The 17,081-nt window shown below is 34.8% G+C and overlaps 1 protein-coding gene across 1 annotated transcript; it reads left to right on the forward strand.

Moving 5' to 3' along the window:
• The first annotated feature begins 10,914 nt into the window (after positions 1-10,914).
• Positions 10,915-15,970, forward strand: si:dkey-249p7.4. The gene is made up of 4 exons (XM_087298064.1): positions 10,915-13,027; positions 14,758-14,898; positions 15,006-15,128; positions 15,254-15,970. Exons 1-4 carry the CDS (start codon positions 12,976-12,978, stop codon positions 15,919-15,921), a joined length of 984 nt encoding a protein of 327 aa, XP_087154190.1. The 5' UTR covers positions 10,915-12,975; the 3' UTR covers positions 15,922-15,970.
• Positions 15,971-17,081: the final 1,111 nt, after the last annotated feature.

Raw genomic sequence — 17,081 nt, forward strand, 5'->3', positions numbered from 1 at the left:
AAGGATTTTTGCTGCTTGTTCAAAATACTTAGTAATAATGAGCTAAACCAACACAATTCTTGAGTTTTTTGGGGGGGATAACTTAATTATTTTTTGTTCAATCCACTTACATTTGTAAAATCACATACGTTTTAACTGAATTTGTGTTGGAACAACGTGAAGGAATTTTGTGGAACTCAGCGTTTTTTTTTTACAGTGTGTGCAAATATTACAGCAGAATTTGTAACAATCCCCAGACCTCACTGATTTTCAAACCCCAGTCATGGCCATAAATTCAAAGCTTTTGAATCAGAGGAATTTTTTTTATAGGAAAAAATATCTACAGACTGTTTCCATGTGCGTTCAGTGCTTATTTTCCACCTTGTGCCTTCAGTAAATCCTGACAGAAGTTTATTAACACTAAAAGAGGCTTTGCGTTGATGCAAGCTGTTATCAAATCCGGATTTAATTTCTATAGCTCTTTATGCACCTTAGATTGAAACAGATTTATAGTCGTGAACATGTAAGGAGTGTTTGACTGATGTACCGTAGTCAATATTGTGGCTCAAAACAAAATAAATAATTGTTCTGACAAAATGGGTGTTTTTCCATCGAGGACAACTTTTATAAAAGGGTATGATACGCATGAAATGTTGATCACCATACACCTAATGTCTAATGAACAAGCATGGAATCTGAGCCACAGCCCAAATTATTTATGCTTTGTCTGAATGCTCTGTCCAGTACAAATTCTGACACACTCAGCGTTTGAATTTCTACTTCACAAATTCACACTCACAGATATTTGACTGAATAGAATATGCATATTTGGTGTGCTATGGGGAGAAGGTTCGGAGCTCGAAAAGACACCACAACTCTTGTTATTCCCCTTGTCAGGATGAAGAGAGAGATAAGAGTCAGTGTGCAGTGTCTAGCCCAGCTTGATAATGCTTCGACTCAAGTAGGAATTGGATTTAAAAGGTCTGGAGTTGGGGTGATGGAGGGATGCTGAAAGTCCAGAGAAAACAGAGGTAGGACATGCTTGGCTATGGCGTTTGGGTTTATGCTGATTGGATAACAGAATGATTGACAATGACGAATTAGCCTTGTCAAAACATCTGTGCTTGCTCTTCCCAATATTTGGTATTACAACATTACAATATTTTAATTTAGTGCACTAAGTTTGAATTTGGAATTCAAGAGATCACACTTAGCTTATAATTGATAATAAAGTGTGTTTGGCATGCTGCACTGGGAGGGAGAAGTTTGAGCTCAGGTAGGTCTCGAGAACTTCTCTGGTTCAGTTAGGATCTAAAAAAGATTGTAGCAATTGCTATGGAGAAACAAGCTGCTGACTAAGAGCTCATCTACAGTATTGTGCCAATCTGGTTTGGTCAATTCACCCATAGCGCATGTCTTTGGACTGTGGGAGGAAACCAAGGAACCGCACTGAAACATTGACTGGCCCAGAAAGTACTCGAACCAGTGACGTTCTTTGTTGTGAGGCAACAGTGCTAACCACTGAGCCACCGTGTCGTCCAATATATTTAAAGGGAGAAGGAGGGTGGAAGGGGGATTCATAACAGACGAACATAACAAGAGTAGGACACTCTGTGTATTTATATTGTGTAGGATTTGTCTGATTGGTAAATCATGTGTTAGCTAATGTTGTACTAGCTGTGATCCTCTTGAAATTTGTTTATAAATGAACCAAAAATAGTGAATGAGGCTATGTATTTTTGGTTCAAGATTGGTCAACCCATCAACAGTATACCTTTGAAGACACATTTCAAGACTTTCTGGATTTATGATTTAAAGTTTAGAAACATTATAAATGGATCTGATCACAACAAACATGCAACCTATCAGCCGAGAGTATTATTAACACTAGATTACGGCCAGAGTGTGGTGGTATTATTTGTTTCCGCAATGTGTGGCCAATAAAATCTTTGGACTTTCATTTAACTGCAAGCGTGGATTTGGTTTGGATATTTATTTATTTACTTTTTAAAAGTCTTCAAGATCAGAATAAATGTGTCAAACAGTGCAGGGTAATATAATTACATTGCCTGAAAATTGCATATATATGTGTGTGCGTTTGTATAAATGAAGAGTTCAGATGCAAAAACCGTGCCGTCTGAAATTTTCATGGAAAAATTAGCCTTATTCTCCTTTGTTTTTGTTACGATAAGTTCTTTAAAGAGCATGTAAAAGAGCATAATTATTTGCCATGAAAGTGAAATTATTGAATACACACAGCAGCTAAATTAAAATTATAAATATTGAAGAAAATTTCAGACGGCTTTTGCATCTGAACTCTTCATATATATTTATATAAATATACATAAAGAGTTCAGATGCAAAAACCTCTAAAAGCCGTCTGAAGTTTTCTTCAATATTTATCATTATATATAAATATATATATATATATATATATATATATATATATATATATATATATATATATATATATATATATATATATATATATATATATATATATACATACATATATATATATATATATATATATATATATATATATATATATATATATATATATATATACATACATATATATATATATATATATATATATATATATATATATATATATATATATATATATATATATATATATATATACTGTTTTGTTAAACTGTTTATTTAAAATAAGCTGAATCAACACAATTCTTGAGTTGTTTTCACACAACTTAATTGTTTCATGTTCAGTGCACTTAAATTTGTAAAACAATTTAGTTTTTAGTAACTATATTTCTAGATTTGTGTTGGGACAAGATGAAGCAACTGTGTGGGACCCAGCACTGCACATTTCAAATATACCACATAATATCATTGACTAATTTCTGATTAAATCCATTGTATCTTAGGCATATGTGCAAGTGTTAGACAAAATGGAACCTTCTTTGGTTGACATATATAATTATTTTGGAAAATGTGTAAATAAATAAATAAATAAACAAATAAATAAATTATTATTATTATTTATAATAATAATCAGCTTCTTTGATTTTCTGACTCATAAGCATGTTCAAATTACTTGATAAATGTAACTAAATATTCTACAAAATGTGTGATCTTTTATTAATGTCATTCTTCAAAACACCTGCAGGAAGTTTGTAGTATATCTACTTGATCAGTTGGTTCAGGTGTGTTTGATTAGGGTTGGAGCTAAACTCCAGGGCCGAGTTTGGACACCACTGGCTTAGACCCTTTTGAGCAGAATGAACCACTAACTTATGCAGCACATGTTTTACACAGTGTATGCCCTTCCAGCTGCGACCCAGAACTGGGAAACATCCATACACTCATTCACACTCACACACTACGGCCAATTCACTTAATTTTATTCTCCTATAGCGCATGTCTTTGGACTGTGAGGGAAACTGAAATAAACCCACACCAACACGTGGAGAACATGCAAACTCCATACAGAAATGCCAACTGGCCCAGCCGGGACTCGAACCAGAGACCTTCTTGCTGTGCCAACCACTGAACCTCCATGTCACCCTGCAAAATATACATGTATAACAAAAATACAATTTTTCTAACTGCTCCTCTGAAATGATTAATACAGATTTTCTAAATTTATTTACAGTATTTAAAAGCAAGTATACATTAAAAGCAACTGTAATTAAATGATGTCAAAATCAGCAGTAATCCCTTACTTTTCTTTTTTTCACTGAAAAACAAGTTCCAGCGCTGGTTACTTTGTTACTAATTACACACAACACTGATGTCAAATAAAGGAGAATGTGTCCTGTTAGAATGCTCTCAGGAACAGAATTGGGAAACACTGGTATATTGCCACACATTTGCTGAGATAAGACATTGCCTATCAGGAGTTTCTGCATGTGAGCAAAACAAGGAAATAAAAACAATAACTTGTGAACTTGCTGACTGGAAACACAAGATGTGTAGAATAAGGCTAGACCCCAGTGGAAAGCAGACTCCTAGCATCAGCAGGGCTTTGCACTGGCCATAAAAAACAGCCATATACAGTTTCACTGCCCATACTGAAATCTGATCTATGGAAATACATGCAAACGACATATATGACATATCCAAATATGAACTTCACATATATTAATTATATTTTGCAATAGGCTATTATTAAATGTGGCTGTATATGAACACATATACTGTATACAATTATAGCTATTTACTGCATGTACAATACCTGACAAAAGTCTTGGCCATCCAAGTTTTAGGAACAACAAATAATAACTTTTAATTGATCATTTGGTTTCAGAAGTGACTTATATGAAAGACAAAGACCTCTAGGTTACGCTTATTTTACAAAAAAAAAAAAAAAAAAAAAAAAAAACAATATGGTCATGCCTTGATTATTAATTATTTAATTAGGACAGTACGTTAACTGACAATTTATGGAACAAAATAGAAAGTCATGATGCTGTGGAAAAAAAACAAAATATGTGTATGACTTCCATGAGCTTGGACAACTGTATCATTTCATACTCAATAATGTTCATTTGGTGACCGGGCTGGCCAGTCCTGGAGCACCTTGACCTTTTTTTGCTTTCAGCAGCTTTGATGGGGAGACTGAACTATGAGGAGCACTATTCTGCTGAATAGTTTCCCTCTTCTGTGGTTTGTAATGTAATGGGCAGCACAAATGTCTTGATACCTCACGCTGTTGATGTTGCCATCCACTCTGCAGATCTCTCGTACGCTCTCATACTGAATATAACCCCAAACCATGGTTTTTGCTTCACCAAACTTGACTGATTTCTATGAGAATCTTTGGTCCATCCAGAATCCAAATAAGTCTTCTGTGCTATTTGTCATGATTGGGATGCAGTTCAACAGAAGATTCATTGGGAAATCTACCTTCTGCCACTTTTTTCAAATGATTACCAAGAAGTCATGTTGTTTGATGCTTTCACAACTGGAATCGACAAAAAGACTTGTCAAGTAGTGTATTTATGTTTTTATATGCAGATGTTTGTAATCCCAATGGTTTACAAATGCATTTTTAATATAAAGTTGCATATATGAACTATGTTTTATATATGTAAAATCCACACATGAAACTGTACAGTAGGTCATACAGTTAATGTAATTTGAATATACTGCCATATATCAGATTTCTAACCCTTTAAACAAAGTGAAAGGCTTTGTCTAATGATCTCCTTTCCAGGATTATGCAACAAAAAGAAACTCCAAACAAAACATTTTCTTTCTTTTAAGTGAGTCAGAGTTGGTGAGTCAGAATTGCGAAATTCGTTTTTTTTTTTTTTTTTTTTAAGGAACAATGGCATCTAGCGGATTCATTTCCACTTTGTCATGTGACTAAAAAACAACAAAACTCTAGTTCTTTGAGCTCTCTCAAAACCAAAAAGACTGTCTTTGTTTATAGTAAAATGTTCCTGTCAGAGGTCCAAAAGAGCAAAAAACTGTGGGGGAAACCGGAGCACCCGGAGGAAACACACGCGAATGCAGGGAGAACATGCAAACTCCACTCAGAAATGTCAACTGACCCAGCCCAGGCTCGAACCTTGTTGCTGTGAGGTGACAGCACTACCTACTACGCCAGTTAAACTTTTGCATTTGATTTGATTTGATTTTTTATAAAATCGCAGCAATCAGACATCCCAAGTTGGGGGGACACAGAGTTTTGTGGGAGGTCGCGGGAGAGTGGGCGACGTATATGAAGAGCGGTGGGGGCGCGTGTGTGCAATGTAACTGAAGAGCGGTGGGGGTGAGTTGCGCACGACGTACCAAAAGAGTGGTGGGGGTGAGTTTTGTGCTGAAGAGCAGTGGAGGTGAGTTGCGCCCGATGTAGGCTACCTGAAGAGCTGGGAGGGATGCGTTCGAGACTATTTAAGGACCGGGCAGGAGACGCGCGATTTGCTGGAGATTATCATTTGTTTGCGGGCATCCGGGAGTCTTTATGCATTTGCAAGAGACTCCCAGAACTTCCGGGAGACTTTGGATTTCTGAGCAATGATCTTTTTTCCAGAACTCAACAGTTTGTACTCAGTTTGTGTGTGTGTTTAGATTACGAAACATGCAAAAGACTCTTGACAACAGTAGTTAAACACTCACAAACCATTTTTTTAGGTTTATACACGATCACTTCATTAGGCACACCTACCCAACTGCTTGTTAGCGCAAATGTCTAATCAGCTAATCAGATGGTAGCAACTCAATACATTTTGGTATGAAGACATGGTCAAGACAATCTGCTGCAGCTCAAACTGAGCATCAGAATGGGGAAGAAAGGGGATTTAAGGGGCTTTGAATGTGGCATGGTTGTTGGTGCCAGACAGGCTAGGCTGAGTATTTCAGAAACTACTGAGATTTTCATGCACAACCCTCTTTAGGGTTTACAGAGAAAAAAAAGAGAAAATATCCAGTAAATGGCAGTTTTGTGGGCACAAATGCCTTGTTGATGCCAGAGGTCAGAGGAGAATATATAAAGGTAACTCATATAAGCTCTCGTTACAATCAAGGTATGCTGAAGAGCACCTCTGAACAAACAACATGTCCAACTTTGAGGCAGATGGGCAACAGCAGCAGAGGACCACATCTGGTGCCACTCCTGTCAGCTAAGAACAGGAAACTGAGGCTACAATATGCACAAGCTCACCAAAAATTTCACTATAAAAGATTTAAAAAATATTGCCTGGTCTAAGGTGTCTCGATTTCTGCTGCAACAGTATGATGACAGGATCAGATTTGGCATCAACAAAGCATGGATCCATCATTCTTGTATCAATGATTCAGGCTGGTGGTGTAAAGGTGTGGGGGATATTTTCTTGGCACACTTTGAGCCCATTAGTAAAAATCGAGCATTGTGTCAATACCACAGCCTAGAGTATTGTTGCTGACCATGTCCATCCCTTTATGACCACAGTGTACCCATCTTTAGATGGCTACTTTCAGCAGGATAGCGCACCATGTCATAAAGCATGAATAATCTCAGACTGGTTTCTTGAACATAACAAGGAGTTCACTGTACTCAAATGGCCTCCACAGTCACCAGAGCTCAATCAAATAGAGCACCTTTGGGATGTGGTGAAATGGAAGATTCACATCATGGATGTGCAGCTGAAAAATTTGCAGCAACTGCGTGATGCTGTCATGTCAATATGGACCAAAATCTCTGATGAATATTTCTTGTACCTTATTGAATCTATGCCACAAAGCATTAAGACCTTTCTCAAGCCAAAATGGGGTACAACCTGGTTCTTGCAAGGTGCACCTAATAAAGAGGCCAGTGAATGTGTGTCAACAACTAGAAATTGAAATACTTTAATGATTTTTGGCATAATGGAGAAATCAATCATTTTGACTTATAGAATATATCTTTGACCATTCCCACAAACCAGTATTACTTAACATGATTCAGAGGGTCACGTTGATGAAGTTAGTATGAAAACAACACTATTGAGAAAGGAAAGAAGAAGAAAATAAATAAATAAAATTGCACCTTGAAATCCAAAAAGTTCTCTCAGGCCTGTGAATCACTGCTGTGTAAAAGATTAAATATAACCACATTTTTGTTGAAAAAAAAGCTTTGGTGGACAGTTATCAATAAATAAATATTTCAAAGTTATCTATGAATAAATATATCTATCTGACTGTTCGATACACACAGGGTGCAAAGTTTTGAAGTAACCTTAGTAGCCATTTTAACTTGAACATTAAATCAGCATGTATAACTTAAAAACATTAAATCAGAAACATGAATAACTTAATTTAATAAGTTATAAAATATGTAAAATATCTGTTGTCATGACTATATGATCATATAATTACATTACAGTGCAAGAGTTTCCCTCTGTATGAAAAAAAAAAGATCTGAGGAAGAAGCTCCCAATCAAGCCTATTACAGCTTTACGTTATCATTGACATTTATCATTCTGTGGCTTCCTAATCACTCCCCATTATCATTCAGCATCGGTTAAAGCTCAAACGTTCAGTCCAGAATCATAAAAAGTTTAGTTTGTAGATGAAATCAATCCTTGAGCAAAGGCCATTAACAAAAAAAAAAAAAAAAAAAAAAAAGCAGATGTAAGCAGATGCTGGAAAACACCGTCATCACTCACATGATCTGCTCTCACACTTCCTTTTCCCCTTACAATAATATTTTTACTTTACTCTATTCAACATTTTGGAATATTTATTCATATTTTTTAAAAACATTGTTGGGTTAATAATAACCTAACAGGTAACCCAGATCATGGGTCGTTTTGGCACCTGCTGATGGGTTATTTTTAACCCAACCCATTGAGTTGTCATAGGTTAACCCAGCATTCTGGGTTATTTTGCCAAAAAGTGGCTTAACTGCTATGTAATAATAAATTATTAATATTATTATTATTGGGGCGGCCCCGGCTGGGTCAGTTGGCATTTCTGTGTGGAGTTTGCATGTTCTCCCCGTGTTGGCGTGGGTTTCCTTCGGTTTCTCAGATTTCTTCAAAAGTCCAAAGACATGCACTAGGTGAATTAAATAAGCTAAATTGGCCATAGTATGTGTGTGTGTGTGTGTGTGTGTGTGTGTGTGTGTGTGTGTGTGTGTGTGTGTGTGTGTGTGTGTGTGTGTGTGTTTGTTGTAGGTGCAGAAAACAGAGCACTGATTTTTGCAGTTTTGGTGCAAAAGAATGTAGCAAAGCATCCGAGAGCCAGGGTGCAGGAGGACTGGCACGGGCTGGCCTGGATGTAAGAGGACATAATCTGTCTAGACATGATGCTAGTGTAGAGCAAAGTGTATCAGTGGCACTGTTTGTATCAAGTGCAAAGAGTTTGCCAGATGGAGGAAGAGAGTCTGAACTATGGTTGTGTGGTTGTATGGAACTATGACATATGGTTGTATTAAAGGGATACGCTGTTAATTTACATGTAAATGACACAGTATTTAACTGTAGTATGAACCGTTTTTTTTCTGTAGGACAGTTGAGCAGTACAGTATGTTACTGTATTTTCAAGTTGCTTTATAAAAAGGTCTGTATTTTACAGTAAGGATATACAATACTCCCAATACATGTACAGCAAAATAAATGTATAAATACAGTATTTTTGTTGTAATTGATTCACATTAAGTTACTGCTGAAATGTTATGGATAAAGTTACTATAGATTATACAAAAAATTGGTAACAGTGTAGTTCACCCAAAAATGAAATTGTCATATTACTCACTCCCTATTCTCTCTCTCTTTCTTTCACAGAAAATAAGTGAATACACAAACTCAAAAAAAATAAAAAAAAAATGTTATACTGCTTGTTCAAACTAATTATTTAAAATAAACTGAAACACAATTCTTTTTTTCTTTTTGGAAAAAGTCAATGTTTTAAGTTAAATCCATTAAAATGAACCTAATTGTTTTTGTGTTGGGACAGCATGATAGAATTATGGAACCATTTTTTACGGCATTTTCTTTCCACCAAGGATATATACAAAGTTTTAAAATCAAAACTGGTTTTTGTTGTAGTCCTTAATGTAAAAAGCAGATTATACTTCTCAGATTATGCAACACTTAATTATGAATACAACAAAATAAAAAAAAATACAAATCACAAATAACCCTTGAAACATACTGTAGGCATCACGGTGGTGCAGTGGGTACCACAATTGCCTCACAGCAAGAAGGTCACTGGTTTGAGTCCGGGCTGGGCCAGTTGGCATTTCTGTGGAGAGTTTGCATGTACAGCATACCAAATTCACCTATATTGCATATCTTTGGACTGTGCGGGAAAACGGAGCACCCGGAGGAAACCCATGTGAACACCAGGACAACATGCAAACCCCACAGAAACGCCAACTGACCCAGCCGGGGCTCAAACCAGCGACCTTCTTGTATGCTGTGAGGTGATTGTGCTATCCACTGTGTCACCATGACACCCCTGCAAAAAAAGACATACTGAATAAAACAGCTGCTTTCCAACATTCTTCAAAATATCTTCTTTTGTGTTAAATAGAAAACAAACACTTAAATACACTGTAAATAATGTTTGGTTCCACACGATCAATTTGTGTTGGGACAACATGAAGAAATTAAGTTATGTTTTTACAAAATTAAGCAAATTGAACATAAAACAATTAAGTTTCATGAAAAACTTAAAACCCTTAAGAATTGTGTTTTCAACTTATTTTAAAGAAGAAGTTTAAACAAGTAGCAAATGGTAATTTCAATGTAGGTCTGGAACAAAAAAATAGAATGAATAAATGAGAGGATTTTCATTTTTGGGTGAACTATCCCTTTAATAAAACCACGTTTTTCTCATATATTTTACTTGCTTTGGCTAATGTGTTCTCAGTCTCACAGCGAAAGGGCAGAGCAGGGCTCATTATACCTTCTCTGTGTCAGGACTGATTAACAAAAGCACACTGGATGAGCTCAGTCATTTTCTTCTGCGACTTTCAGAATCAAGTATTGCAGCACAGCACCTCTTGTGTAAAATATCCGTTGCTAGTTTATACATGCACATTCCAACTCTGAATCACAGTCACACTCCACATGTGACCTGACGCTTCCTGTCCGTGTTCTGCTTTCTGTCTCGCTGTTTTTTTTGGAAATTCCCCCTCCGCACTCATCCGTTGTGAAATTTGACAATTTATATGCATGAAAATGTTTACATCCTTAATGCTTCATAGTGTGAAATGACTGAATAATGTTTCGATAAATCATTAAAAAGATAAAAATCAAGGTTTTTCGATAACATTAAAATACGTTTAATAAGTGAAAATCATCACGATTTACTCTACCTCAAGTGGTTTTTTTCTTTTGTTGAACACTTTTGTTGATTTTGAAAAATGTTGGAAGCTGCTTACCATTAACGTTTATAATAGAACATGACATTACTATGGAAGTCAGTGGAATTCCACCATTCTTTAAAATATCTTCTTTTGTGTTTAACAAAAAAATCTTTTTTTTTTTGTTTATGAAATGTGTATTGCTTACAGTAAAATATTGTCAGTAATTATGCTAAAAAGTTGTCCCTTAAAGTTCCTGACTAATGTGTATCATTCCCATAGACGATCATTCCAAAACATATTGATTTACTCTCTATCTTTTAAATCAAACACACAGTACCTGCAGGTGTGAATCTACTGTACAGAACTGGTCAAAGTCTCTCTCTAGTGGTCATCAGCTGTAAAAGCACATTCGAAGAAATATTTAGCTGAAGGCGGCATGCAAAATTCGACCCTGAGTTTGAGCATAAAACACTTTTAAGTTATTATAATGTGATGGAGAAAGACGGGGAGATTTTTATGGATATACATACAGTTGAAGTTAGAATTTTTAGCCCGAAAAATGTTTGTATCGAAAAAATATATATCTTAAAGGGGCTAATAATTTTGAATTTGAATTTAAAAACTGCTGTTATTCTTGTCGAAATAAAACAAATAATACCTTTTCCAGAGAATATTAACAGACATACTGTGAAAATTTCCTTGCTCTGTTAAACATTTAAAAAAAAGATTAAAAATAAAAAAAAACATTTAAAGAAATTCAAAGGGGGCTAATAATTCTTACTACAACTGTATATAATAAGAGTTGAGCAATGCCATGCAAATGTCAACCGTGCCATGACAAAATTAAGTTTTCATCAAAATACAGAAACCGTTTCTAATTTTGCTTTTATTTATTTATTTATTTTTTGTAAGCCCTAAGTATTTTACAGTGCTTTAAAATAGGCTACTCAGAAATGTCTCTGTCAATGTTTTCAAACTATTATATTTGATTTAGGCTACTGAAGTCACAAAAGCAGCAATTTTACATAACAACAGAGAGATGTCACAAAGAAGACTTTTTTCCTCATAAATCCAAAAATGTCAAATAAAATAAAGTCGATAATTTTTGTTTTATAGGGAGCCATCTTTTATCCTTTAGATGTATCATTATTTCCTTTGGGTTGTGCAATTCAATTTACAGAATTTCTATGTTGTGTACTGCAAACTCGCACTTTTTTTGGCCACATCCATAACGCAAGTTTATTTTCCTTATTTGAAATAGAAAAAAAAAAACGGCAACGCAGTGGCGCAGTAGTGTTGTCGCCTCACAGCAAGAAGGTCTGGGTCGCTGGTTCGAGCCTCTGCGTTTTTGTGTGGAGTTTGCATGTTCTATCTGCGTTCGCGTGGGTTTCCTCCGGGTGCTCCAGTTTACCCCACAGTCCAAAGACATTCAGGTGGAATTGGGTAGGCTAAATTGTCCATAGTGTATGTGTATATATGTGTGTGTGTGTGTGTCTGTGTGTGTGTGTGTGTGTGTGTGTGTGTGTGTGTGTGTGTGTGTGTGTGTGTGTGTGTGTATGGATGGATGTTTCCCAGAGATGTGTTGCGGCTGGAAGGATTTGCTGCGTAAAAACGTGCTGGATATGTTGGCGGCTCATTCTGCTGTGGGGACCCCGGATTAATAAACGGACTAAGCTGACAAGAAAATAAATGAATGAATGAATGAAACAGAACAAACATGTTTACAGATTGATATTTGATATTGATATCTGGTCCCATAACTCTGTTGTTTTGGAAAATATAGATGTTGCTATAATGTTAACATCTACTTTCTATTTGAATTTTTTACTGCAAATGTCACGTTAATATTCCGGGCCTACAACTGCAGTTCCAATTAAACACCCAATTCAGGTCTTATTCATATTTCTGCGTTGGGAATGTTGAAGCTAAATTTTACAGGACAAGTGGCACTCCAGGGCCGAGGGATGGGCAATGTCAAATTATAATTAACGTGTTTTTAATAACACTTAAACCCGCTTTTATTCCTTTAATATGGCTTTGTACATCTAACCATATTTGCTTTTAACTATGCTCAATTATGTGGCGTTTGCGGTGTCTTGTTACCATAGTTACAGTATGATGTTTAGAACGTCATTTAGAACGCGTTCCAAGTGGAATACTTTTAGCTGTGCAGCTCAAAGAAATCTTTTGTTGGTTTGTAATAGTTGGTCGATATTTCACAGTTTCAACAAACAGCGAATATTTTATCAAAAATGTCTTGCTTTCTGATCAGAAGAAAGAAAACTCTGAAGGAAACACCAGAGGGTGAGTAAATAATGAGTAGGGAGCGGAAATGAAAGTACTATTTATCCTAAAAACTTATTTTTATCAGGTAATGTTTTAGACAGAAGTATATTTTTGCTGTGGTTACTAACTCGTAAGTGTGGTCTGTCAATATCAGGTAGTATTTTAAGCAAATGTAGAACAACTTTAAAGTTCACTTTAAACATAACTTACACATTAATAAATCTAAAAAAATATATAAAATAAATATGTAGATGGACCAAATGTGAATGTTTTTGGCTTTTCCTCTGTTTTAGGCAAAGTTTTAATTACTTTTGAAAAACAAAATATTTCTGTATGACTACAAGGGCTAATGCTTTACATGTTAACACATCAGCATAAAATTTAGTTTTTCATGAAAAATTAAATGTTAAACTATGTTTTGTATTGGATTATTATGCAACTTATAAGCTCTGAACCAACAATAAATAGGGTTTAATGTTTTATAATGTGCGTGTAGCATAGTATGTCTTACATTTATAAAGTATATGAAGAATTACTGATAAAACAAGAAATAAATATATTTAACTCTTGAGCCGGTGTTAAATTGTTAACACTTTTGAAAATGTGTGAAGTGTGGATTACATACAGTACACAGATAAAGTGTTAAAATGAACTCTCCAAGTTGAATTTGCTGTGTAATTTTAACCCTTTCAGTAGGGCCAAAAAAGCCCCTGTTTATTTTTAATGGAGAGAAGATTTTTTTTCAACACATTTCTAAACATAATAGTTTTAAATATTCATTTTTAATAACTGATTTATTTTATCTTTGCCATGATGATGGTAAATAATATTTGACTAGATATTTTTCAATTTGTTTTTGTAAACCAACAATGCTGTATGTGTAAACCAATATTTACAACAGTCATTCTTTAAATGAATTTAACAGCCATGATTTAAAATAGTCAAAACATGGTCAACCATTTGACAGACAGATAAATGGATATGAAATGTACACTCTGAAACCCAACAGTTAACTTTATTATATGAAATGAGTGTAGTTAACTCAAAATTGACTGAAAGTTAATTCCACTCATTTGAAAAGAGTTTTGAACTCAGTGTTGAAGGTAATGAGTTCATTAAATACTTCATTACTTCAACTTAAATAGAGTAAGTTCATGGTACTCAGATTAGGTTTTTTTTTACTCAAACGGTTTGTAGCAATCGGTTTCCTCAAACTGTTTACGTTGCCTTTACTTCTTAGGTTTTAAAAATAAGTTGGTTTGAGTTTATTTATCAGGTTTTACTGTGCTCAAATTGCTTCTTTACCCAGATGGATCAAGTTCACAATACCCATTAGGATTAGTCTTTGAACTTAAATGGTTTGTTGCTATTGTATTCCTCAAATGCTTTGAGTTACTTTAACTTATTAGGTTTTACAGTGTACTTATTTAGAATATTGTCTATTTTTTATCGACAATGCACATTCATTTGATTAAACGTCTAAATTTAAACACTCTAATTACTAATGTGGAAGGGAAAATAAGGTATTAGCAGTGGGGCATAAATAACAGTGTTACTTTCGTCCCTACAGCAACTCTTGCCATTTAAACCTGACTAACTTTTAAGCTGAAAAACTCAATACAATACAAACTTGATGAGTTATTGCACTAAATACTCTGTAGATTGATCATTACTGTGACACACGAAACGAAAAACACAACTTCTATTAAGGAAAAAAGTACCAATAATTTACTTTCTGTATTCTTCAGTTGATTTTGAGATGGAGGAGAAAAAGAAAGAGGAAAAAAAGAAGGAAAAGGAGGAGAAAAAGAGGAAGAAAAAGGAGGAGTGGAAGAAGAAAAGGAGCTGGATCTCTTCCTTTTTCAAATCGATGTTCTGCTTCACTCTGGGTGATTCAACAGATACTTGTTATGATGCTAAATAATAGACTTTAATGCTTTAAATAAATTGTATTTTTATTACCTGGTCTTACCTGGAGTTTACATCTCCTTGACAGATGTGGAGGAGGAGGAGAGAAAAAAGAACGAGAACATGATGGTGGTGAAGGAGGAGATGGAGGAGGAGGAGAGAAATTCTGAGCCAAAATCACCCTCCATTTCAGCAGACCAAGCCACTGATGGTAAATCATCATATTTATGTCTATATATTTGTCTGTAATGTTATTAATAAATTGTATTATTTTGCCCTCACCAGGTGTTTAATACCCTCTAAATGTGTGAACTGCAATCATTTCTCTTTTAACAGATGATCAAGAGGAGACCATGAAGGAGGAAGAGGAGAAAGTTGAGGAGGTGGAGGTGAAAATGGTGGAGAAAAAGAAAAGGAAGACTAGACGAGGGAGGAGAGGAAGGAACCGAAAGAAAGAGGAGGAAATTATAAAGGAGGAGGAGGAGAAGAAAACTGAGGAAGAGGTGGAAACGAAGGAGAAAATTGTTGAAGAGATGGAGAAAATAAAAAAGGAGGAGGAGGAAGTGGATAAAACTGAGATGGTGAAGAAGAAGATGGAGGAGGTGAACACCAAGAAGGAGGAGGAGGACAATATAATTGAGGAAGAGGAGGAGATGAGTGAGAAGGAGAAAAAGAGAATTCAGGAAGAGAAGTGGAAGAACAAGAGATGGAAGAGTGAGAGATATGGAAAGAAAGAGAAGACAAAGGAAGAGAAAAGGGTTGAGAAAGAGAAGTTAAAGAAGGAAAAGAAGAAGAAAAGGGTTGAGAAAGAGAAGTCAAAGAAGAAGAGATTGAGGGGGAAGAAAAGTAAAATAACGAAATGGGACATGATGTATGAGGAGGAGAAGATCAAGAAGGATGTAGAGAAATTGAAGAAGGAGGAAGAGGACGATGTGGGGTGTGGTGTGATGAAGGCAGCATTACAGTTTCAGTGTGGTGGTGGTGATCGTGTATATGTCATATAATAAACAGTTGATTGTTGTTGTATTATAAATAAACAATGTAAAACTCAAACACTGTCCTCATCATTTTTTTCACCTATTTTATTTTCATGCTTTCTCTCCTTTTTATCCTGAGGTAATATTGTATATGTGTTTGTTAAGTATATACTTACTTTGAGAAAGCAGTTGACAGTTAATCCCCTCATATGTTTTTAATTGTGGTTTAATTAATACATTTTAGTGATGTTTTATGCTGTGATTTGCACTCAATTAGCTTATTTGCTGGAATCAAAATGTGAAAAGTGTTGCTTACAAAAAGTTTATATTTTTATAAATAATGGTATGATCAGCAGCTCCCTTCAGAGATGTAAAAATCTTGTATCTTCTATTCTGCTGTAGGAGGTTATGCTGCTGTAGTCAATATTTGCTTACCATAAAATATCAAAATATGTTTTAGTGGCGTGAATTTGTGCCACAAAAAAAAAAAAAAAAAAAACGTATTTGTCCTACCTTGTTAGATTGTCCTACCTCCCATTTAAAAGGTAGAAAGCACATTTTGATGAGGCTACCAGATTTTGCTACCAGTGTAAATTTTAATGTGGAGTAGTGTGATATGAAGCTGTAATATTGCCCTAACCTACCTAATCCCTAACCCCATCCTCAGAACCATTCAAATACACTGTTGGTAGCATAATCTGATAGGTAGGATAAAAGAATAAAATGTTATTATACCTGGTGGCGAATATATGTATGTATATGTATCTTCAAAAAAATTTCATGGATATTTCTGAATAAAAAATGGCCAAAATATATATGGTAAAATTTATTTTAAAAAATAATAGCGTTAGTAAATTTCGACAATTTTGACTTTTTAAAATATATATTTACCCTCCATGTATTTCAGTCCAAGAAGATACATTCACATTTTGTTCCATACACGTCAACCAAATCAACATTATTATCAACAATAATAATGTTTCCTTCAGAGTTATTATCAACAATATACATATATTTTTAAAGATTTCACTAATGTATTTTATTTAACAACACAGATATAACATATATTTAAAATAGTTATATTTTGGCGAGGAAAACATATATACTTTATGGGGCGGCAGTAAGTGACTTTCTTGAAAATGTTTATCAAAGATAAAAACAATAATTTAGGTAGACAACAATTTAAG

This window comes from Danio rerio, chromosome 20, assembly GCF_052040795.2.
Source record: "Danio rerio strain M-AB ecotype USA chromosome 20, GRCz13ab, whole genome shotgun sequence".
In the NCBI taxonomy this organism is placed as follows: domain Eukaryota; kingdom Metazoa; phylum Chordata; class Actinopteri; order Cypriniformes; family Danionidae; genus Danio; species Danio rerio.

Coding starts and splice junctions, on each gene's coding strand:
- si:dkey-249p7.4 (XM_087298064.1), top strand. CDS start 12,976: ATGTCTTGCTTTCTGATCAGAAGAAAGAAAACTCTGAAGGAAACACCA. Junction 13,028..14,757: donor TCTGAAGGAAACACCAGAGG/GTGAGTAAATAA, acceptor TGTATTCTTCAG/TTGATTTTGAGATGGAGGAG. Junction 14,899..15,005: donor GATGTTCTGCTTCACTCTGG/GTGATTCAACAG, acceptor TCTCCTTGACAG/ATGTGGAGGAGGAGGAGAGA.